At 41.0% G+C, this 8,805-nt stretch overlaps 1 protein-coding gene across 3 annotated transcripts; it reads right to left on the reverse strand.

Moving 5' to 3' along the window:
- Positions 1–504: 504 nt before the first annotated feature.
- LOC108576291 (aconitate hydratase, mitochondrial-like) lies at positions 505–8,399 on the reverse strand. 3 transcript variants are annotated; one of them, XM_017939252.1, is made up of 11 exons: positions 8,204–8,399; positions 6,670–6,824; positions 6,391–6,557; positions 5,373–6,128; positions 4,731–4,933; positions 3,620–3,908; positions 2,422–2,695; positions 2,004–2,352; positions 1,315–1,529; positions 1,123–1,245; positions 505–869 (listed from the first exon to the last, which is right to left on the reverse strand). In XM_017939252.1, the coding sequence occupies exons 1-9, from the start codon at positions 8,234–8,236 to the stop codon at positions 1,389–1,391; spliced, it is 2,367 nt and encodes a 788-aa protein (XP_017794741.1). In that variant the 5' UTR covers positions 8,237–8,399; the 3' UTR covers positions 505–869; positions 1,123–1,245; positions 1,315–1,388. The 3 variants fall into 3 exon arrangements, with proteins under 3 accessions (XP_017794741.1, XP_017794740.1, XP_017794739.1); XM_017939251.1 differs by having other exon boundaries at positions 1,123–1,249; XM_017939250.1 differs by having other exon boundaries at positions 1,123–1,529.
- Between the last annotated feature and the right edge of the window lie 406 nt (positions 8,400–8,805).

The following is an 8,805-nucleotide window of genomic DNA, read 5'->3' on the forward strand; positions in this document are numbered from 1 at the left end:
TTAGAGATTTATAATTAATCCCGGAAGGTGTGGATTAGTGCTGGAGCAAGTATTTAAAGAATTCATTTTGTGGAAGTGAAAAATTGATGCAATCTTAAATCTCTCTTCACCTTTTTCGTAAACAGTAACTTCAATCAAAACCGAAAGCAAATAATAATACACATAAAACTGTGAACCAAATAAAAATACCATTGAAAAAAAAGAATCAAATACGAAGTATACATCCCGAGAGAAAAGAATAATCGATAAAAAACTGTGAACCAAAGTAAAACACTCTTGAAAAAAAAAATCAAATAGGAAGTACGCACCAAAAATAATACCAACAAAACTGTCAACGAAAGAGAAATACCGGTGAAAGAAGGAATCGAACAGAAAATACATACTAAAGGAAAAAGGGGGGGGGGGAATACTATCGAGCACAAATAATAGGAGAAACGACAACAACACACGTATAAAACATGGTCGAATAAAAACCACATTGTTTTGCTCGCTGTGCAACCGTTCTTTTTTTTTTTCTTTCTTTTATTTGTTCGTCGCGTAACAACAGCGATCCCTTACATTTGATCGAATCAGTCGTATCTAGAAAACGGTATAACCACGTTCCTGTCCTACATTCCGGACGATATATAGTATATACAGAAGATTCCATCGAGCCAGAACGAAGCACACACTCGACGGGAGCATGCAATCTCGACGTGCCATCGGCGGGGCTGTACACGATTTAAAAATGAACACGTTGGCACAGTCGTCTCCTATCGATGCGTGGAAGTTTCCTCTCGCAACACTCTCTCTATTTCGTAACTCTCCCTCTCATCGATGTATGATGCTTTTCCCATGAGGATACGGCTTGTACGCGGAACAATGTACATCTAAAAATGATTCGATTTTTATTTCCTCACTCTCTCTCTCTCTCTCTCTCTCTCGCTTTCTTTATCTCTAAGACTAACTGTGTATACTAAAAATTCGGCTAGTTTATTATCTTTTTCGTCTCGAAATGTGTCACCCGACTTGGTTCATCACTCTCCGAATAACTAAATCCTCTACGACGAACGACAGACGTCCGTGTACGTATGTATAATTGGTCGAGGTATCTGTCACGGGGGAAAAAAGAGGCGAACGCACACCAATTGTCGTTGTTTCGTCTGGCAGAGTGTATACTTGTGAACTGCTGGTTCTTTTTTCTCCCCTTCGATCCGATATCTCACAACCACTCTCGCGACGTGTTCACGATAATGTTACGCAATTCTACCTGGAAGATTAGAGTGTTACACCGGACGGTCTTGATTCGCGCGGTCTTACCATCGGCATACACACAACTAACTACGAGATCGTGGTACGTCTCTTCGAACGATGACGCTTTCGGGCGGTTCCTCGATGATCGAGATTCTCTACTTGCCGCTGGCGATCTCCTTCATACGGTTCAGAGCCGAGCCAGCTTTGAACCAGGATATCTGTTGCTCGTTCATCGTGTGATTCAGACTGATGGAGTCTACTTTGCCGTCCTTGTGCTTGATCTCTGCTTTTACAGGCTGAAATAGGGAGGAAAGATACCAGTCATCTCGAGTGATTTTTAATTAGAATATTTAACAGATTGATTAAAAATAGAACTTCCTATTTCTCACTTGGCAGCGAAGTTTCATTCTTCTGGGATATACATAGGTAAAGTTCAAGGGCGAGGATCAAAGATTGGACGCTTGAACGAGGGTAGAAAATGTTTGGCTATTTCGAGTGTCAATTTTGTATAATGTGACATTAATGGTCGAACTTTAACCCTTTGACTGCTGGCAACTCGAAAGTAAAGCTCCGACTACGAACGACTGCCGTACGTTAGCCGAATATTTTGTATTTTGTATTTGCAAAGTAGGTAATATGTGGATGTAAAAAATAGAATGTGAATAGGAAGTGGGGTGATAATATTCAGCGATCGATTATCATTGTTGGAAGCTCTATTCAGCTTAAAACTTTGAAAATGGAACTCCGTTCGAAAGGGGTAATTAGCGTACCTTGCCAGGCGCGAGATCCTTCAATCCCAGAAGGCTGATCTTATCGGTAGGTTGAATCTTGTCGTAATCGCTGGGATTGGCAAAGGTCAGGGGCAACAGTCCTTGTTTCTTCAAGTTGGTCTCGTGGATACGAGCGAAACTCTTCACGATAATAGCACGGCCGCCCAGATGTCTTGGTTCAAGAGCAGCGTGCTCCCGAGACGAACCTTCGCCGTAGTTTTCGTCACCGACAGCCACCCATTTCACGCCGTTCTTCTTGTAATGTCTGGCAACATCGGGAACTTTGCCCCATTCGCCGGTTAATTGGTTCTTGATCTTGTTCATCTCTCCGTTCTCGGAATTTACAGCTCTGTAATAGTTGCGAAGACACCGTGTTAGTTTTATCTGATGGAATTAGGGTGAACGTAGAAGAATTTACCCAATGAACATGTTGTTCGAGATGTTGTCCAAGTGACCACGATATTTCAACCATGGTCCAGCTGCCGAGATGTGATCAGTGGTGCATTTGCCTTTGACTTTGATCAAAATGGTCATGTCGGTGAGATCTTGGCCGTTCCATTTGTCGAATGGTTCCAACAATTGTAATCTCTCGCTCTTTGGGCTCACGTCGACCTTAACTTTGCTGCCATCGGCTGGGGGAGCGTCGTAGGTGTCCATTCCGGGGTCGAAACCGCGGCTTGGAAGCTCGTCGCCTGGAATAATCGATGTTTTGATTATTTGGAGAATTTTTTCTTTGAAAATTTTGACGGGAAATTGAGTGAAATATTTGGAATTCTGGATAATTTAGGCTTACATTTTTATCACATGGTGAAAAGCCTTAGAGAATTTTTTATTAGAAAATTTTGACGAGAGATTTACTATTATGGATAATTTATACTTGAATTTTTGTTATATCGTGAAAACCCTTAGAAAATTTGCATGAGAGATTTAGCGTTCTCGATAATTTATGCTTTTTTGATCACATGGTGAAAAGCCTTGGAGAATTTTTATTTGAAAATTTTGACGAGAGATTTACTGTCCTCGATAATTTATGCTTGAACTTTTATCATATAGTGAAACCCTTTGAAGATTCAAATGACATTTCCCGTAATTCAGAGATATCACATTTCTAGCTGTTGCAAAAAAAAGTTCGTCAAATAAAAACGGCGATGTACGAAATTTGTTATTGGTAGCTCTTTAAAAAACATCTGACGAAACATTTTGCAAAACCGTCCTATCTGATTTCTTGTCACAAACACTCGTTATCGATAAAATTAATGTCCCAGACGTGAAAGAACTTTGTTCGTGGTGCAAAAACTGCGCAGCGATAAATTCACAGTTTATCGTTGATTTATTACATGCATGCGAAATCGTCGTCGTCTGTGTGTATAATTAACTCGATCCATTTAACGTTGACTTAGGATGAAATTCTTCAAGGAAGTACGTCACTCTTCGCAGTGTGATATCTAATTTAAAACCCAAATTTAGTCGTCTGTGTAGACATTCTACGACTAGATTTGATATCACGCATGTACGAGCATATTTTAACTGGTTATGAAAGAGATACGGCGAACAAAGTGACTCATGTTTAATTATCTGTAAATTAGACAGCATCGTAGTCGAGTGATTAGACTTACCGAACGGATCTTTGAGGAGAAATTCCTTTCCATCTTTACCCTTGAGCTTATCGGTGACTGGGTTGAAGTCGAGACGGCCGGCGATCGAAAGGGCAGTGACGAGTTCAGGGCTAGTGACGAAAGCGTGTGTCGCGGGGTTAGCGTCGTTTCTTCCGGTGAAGTTACGATTGTACGATGTGACGATGGTGTTCTTGTCTCCCTTCTTGATGTCTTTACGGTCCCATTGACCGATGCAGGGTCCGCAAGCGTTGGCTAAGACGGTTCCGCCGAATGCGCGAAGAGTTTCCGCCTAAATAATGAGGGATCGTTATTTGAGTGAGAAGTTTGCAATATTCCTGAGATTTAGAAAGCTTAGAAAATGAGTAATATGGAAAATTTGGAATGATTATAATTTTGGGGATTCGAAAGTTTGCAATAATTATTATTTTGGCGATTCGAAAATTTGCAATATTCCTGAGATCTCGAAAGCTTAGAAAATCGATAATATGGAAAATTTGCAATAATTATAATTTTGGCGATTCGAAAATTTGCAATATTCCTGAGATCTCGAAAGCTTAGAAAATCGATAATATGGAAAATTTGCAATAATTATAATTTTGGCGATTCGAAAATTTGCAATATTCCTGAGATCTCGAAAGCTTAGAAAATGAGTAATATGGAAAATTTGCAATAATTATATTCTCAACGATCTGAAAATTTGCAATAATTATAATATTTTCAACGATTCGAAAGCTCGCACTATCCTCGTTACAAAAACTAAAACTTCACACTATCTTCAATAAATAAAAATCTCTCACAATTAATCTTCCTATCTCCCAAAATTTATCTCATACATCCTCCCTATAATTTTTCTACAACTTCGCCACCTATTTCAAATCGATTTCACTGTCACCTCAATTTATCCCATCACGTGAATCGACAAGCCTCTATTTTTTCTTTTACACTGTCAAAATACATCGAAGCCAAATTAAGAATTGGCGTGGGCTGCGTGACTAGTCGCTAAGTGACATCTACCAATGTTTGGCACTGTGCCAAAAACACTGTGCAACTTCTATCCGAATACAAGCTTTCTAATCGATTTATAATGATATTTTATCAGAAAAAAACCTACGATTCCGTCACGTTCGATGGTAGCACGAATCTGTTCAGATCCTGGTGTAACGTTGAACGCAGACTTCGCTTTCAAACCGTGTTCAATGGCTTGTTTCGCGATGTTCGCACATCGACCCATGTCCTCGTAAGAGCTGTTTGTGCAGGAACCGATCAGACCGACCTTGATCTCGTTAGGCCAGCCATTCTTCTTGGCAGCGTCACCTGGTCGCCATTATTATGAACGATGTAGTTCTTTGATAACGTTTTTCTTTTTCTTTTTACAAATTCAACACCTTCGAGGGATCGCACATTTCATTTTCTCACAGCACAGACGTTATTCTTAGCAGTCGATCTTCCAAATTATTTTTGTACCTCTAAAATTAGACTAGGTACCGCGTAAAATTTTTTAAAGTACTCTAAGCTCTCTACAGAAGCTTAGAAAATTGCCATCGATTTTTTCCAACTGAAGATTACAGTCAGCCTCTTCGAAATTATCTTTGTATCTCTAAAATTAGACTAGGTACGAAGTAAAATTCTTAAGAAACTCTAACTCCTCAATTTCCTCTAAATTTTTTCAAAGTGAAAAATACTCGTAATATTAAAATTGATCTACTTGGAACATACACAATCCCTCGATCTCACCAAAACACGTTCCACTTACCCAATTTAGAGATAGGATGGGCAAGATCAGGCGTGAATGGTCCATTGACGTGTGGTTCCAAGGTAGACAAGTCCAGTTCGATAATTTGATCGTATTTCGCGTTGGAATCGGCAGTTAACAGGGTCTCTTTGTGCTGATCAGCGGCACCAGCGATTTCAGAACGGCCAGTTGCTCTCAGATAATCCTGCATACGATAGTTATATGGGAAGATCGAAGTGGTAGCGCCAATTTCAGCTCCCATGTTGCAAATTGTCGCCATTCCAGTGCAGCTGATACTGTCGACACCAGGGCCGAAGTATTCAACGATAGCTCCAGTTCCTCCTTTCACCGTCAGGATACCAGCAACTTTCAGAATGATGTCCTTAGGGCTGGTCCATCCTTTCAACGTTCCAGTCAGCTTCACGCCGATTACCTTAGGGCATTTCAATTCCCACGGGATGCTCGCCATTACGTCGACAGCATCTGCACCACCGACACCGATGCAAAGGCAGCCTAAACCGCCACCGTTTGGTGTATGGGAATCGGTACCGATCATCAACAAGCCCGGGAAGGCGTAATTCTCCAAGATGATCTGGTGAATGATACCAGAGCCGGGATTCCAGAAACCAACGCCGTACTTGGCACCTGCTGTCTTCAAGAAGTTGTACACTTCTTTGTTGATGTCCTTTGCACGTTTCAAGTCTTGTACTCCGCCGACTTGAGCTTCGATCAAGTGATCGCAGTGGATCGTCGAAGGAACGGCGACTTTGGGCAGTCCTGTGGAGAGAATTGATCGTTGTGAATAGTTCTGTGAATTTATTCATTAACATTCTATGTTTATCCTCCGTTAATTAATATTCTCTGATCAGAGTGTAAATAATTTCAAGACACCCTATTTAGAGTGAAAAATTTAGGAAATTGAAGCGGAGGAGTAGAAATCTTTACATAGTGATTCCTTCCGGAGATGTTTCGAATCGATCGCGAAACGTGAAATCAGAATTAGCGCTTTCGAGTGAATTATCGATACTTTATGTCGTACCAGAGCTGATAAACTGTAACATAGCCATCTGTGCAGTCGCGTCTTGCATAGCCACGCGATCTGGTCGTAGCCTAAGGTAGCTGGTGCCACGAACGATTTCCTGTTTGTCGGGTTCATCGAGATGGGAGTACAATACTTTCTCGGACAACGTCAGTGGTCGGTTCAATCTGCAATAATTTCATTAATTTTACCAATATTTCCTTGAAATGTCCAGAGTAAATCTGCGATAATTTCATTGTTTTTCCAAAATTTCGCGAACTCTGCTTGATTTACACTTGCCTTTTCTTCACAATCTTAAGTCTGTCCTCTAACTTGTCGTACGGAAGATAAATATCGGAGTCGAATTTGGACATCGCCACCTTTTGGGCGGCAAAGCTCAACGCGCTTACGCTGAAACATCTTTGCTGGATGTCTGTCGCGAGAACGACCGCTTTCTGCGAAAGAAAATTTCCCAATGAAAAGTAACGAAACTTGGAAGAAACGAAGAATCTTTCTTAAAAAATTCCGGACAACCTGTCCCAGGCAGGAATTCTATAAATAACATCGCGAAACGCGCAAAAACACGCTTAACTATTCATCGTTGCGAATTTGTTGATTTCATTTGCATAATTGCTTTGCTTTTTTCGCACGCGCGCGCGTGCTGCCACGATTACCTTTATTGACAATGTTTCCTCGTGGATAACGCGAGGTTAAATATGTCCATAAATAAGAACAAACGCGATTTGTTGTATTTTTAGCCGAGGATTACTAACGGCTGCATTCTATCGCCTCGAAGAGGAACAGTTGAAAAAGCAATTATGATAATAGAACAGAGTGTCTATATCTGCATTTTACTATGTGCTTAACTTGTTGCGTATAAGTATGTACATATTACGAAATAGTTCTAATAGATACCACCTATATACACCAGACAGTTACGTAATTCGATTATTCGCGGAGGGCAAAAATTTGAAACTTTCCTCGCGTTATCGCGCACAGGTATTCGGGAATCATTCGGAACAAAAGAACACACGAAAAATTCTCCTATCTCCTCTCTCTGTCTTTACTCTCGATGTTATCAATTCGTATCTCTACATTCTTATCGCGAAGAAACTTTACAACTACTTTGTGTGCGACAATAACGACAAAAAGATCGAATTACTCGTCGAGGAGCATACTTTTTCCATTCATCTCTGCCCGCCATTCGGTGCTAGATACTACGCAATGGCCACAATACCTAACCTCGAAGTCCTCCAAAAATGTACCCGATACATATGCACCAACATTCGAAACAGATTATGTAACGTGCAATTATCGTTCTGCGTGCGTTTGTATGTTTAATCTCCGTGTCGTTATCGCCACGATTTATGTGCTCGTTACTGTAACGACGGAATTTCTCCGAAATAGGCACAGACACCATGCTTTTTTCAACAGAGTATCGAGTTCGAGGTCGCGAGTGGAATTTAGGAAATTTCTGGCTGCATCGTATGTTGCAAAATTTCACACGAACGTCACACAACAGAAGATGTAACACGATCGAGGTAATCTATCTCGAGAGCAAAGTGCAATTCGCGATTATTGCTGGTTGTATAAGATCGTTTCTATCGTGATAGGATTGTCTAATTGGACAAGGAGGGACGGAAAGAATGTTATTTTTCGAGGAATTTCTAAATGAACGACCGATATAGTTCAATTGTAGATTGACACGGTTGACCTTGATAACGGGGTCGAGCGATGAGAACGAAGAATTGGAGCAAGTGGAAAATGGTACGCCGGTTTGAAAATTGAGAGATGGTTTTAATCGAGGATGGTATTGAAGAAGATTGGATCATACCTGGCCTCGAAGTATTCGAGCGCAGTACGACATGGTCGAGGAAAAAAGCCACCCAGTGACGTTGTGAACTCGTGAGAAACTAGTTTGGTAGACGTAAGGGGAGCGCAGGCGCGAGACAAAAGGACCAACGAAATTATACGCGATTCCTCTCGTGGCAGCCCTTCTCAAACCGGCCACTAGAGAACTGAGGGAAATTCAGCTTGGCTTTCTCGTGTCAATGCAAAAGAGCCACGCATGCGCCTTATCAGTTGGCCCGTTTAAAATACAAGCTTCGCGAGAACGACGATATCGGCGCTCCTAAGCGTTCCTCGGCTTTCTCAAGAGCCGCCGATGACGTCACCGGACAGCAAGTAGTGGCGCGGCAATCGCTGCTCGAGGAACTTTGAAAGTACGGTTGGAGAGCTCCAATTGCTTTGGAGAATTTTTTCGGGCACTCTAAAATTACAGCAATAAAAATTATGGAAGCATTCTTCGAAAGAAAAATGATATTAAAATTAGAAAATTATTTATTAATCTAGATAGTTTGCATGGATGGAGAGCTCCAGGTGCTATGAAAAATTTTTTGGAGCATTGAAAAATTAAGGCAGTAATAATTATCGAAG

The sequence above is a fragment of the Habropoda laboriosa genome, unplaced genomic scaffold, assembly GCF_001263275.1.
Source record: "Habropoda laboriosa isolate 0110345459 unplaced genomic scaffold, ASM126327v1 scaffold212, whole genome shotgun sequence".
NCBI lineage: Eukaryota > Metazoa > Arthropoda > Insecta > Hymenoptera > Apidae > Habropoda > Habropoda laboriosa.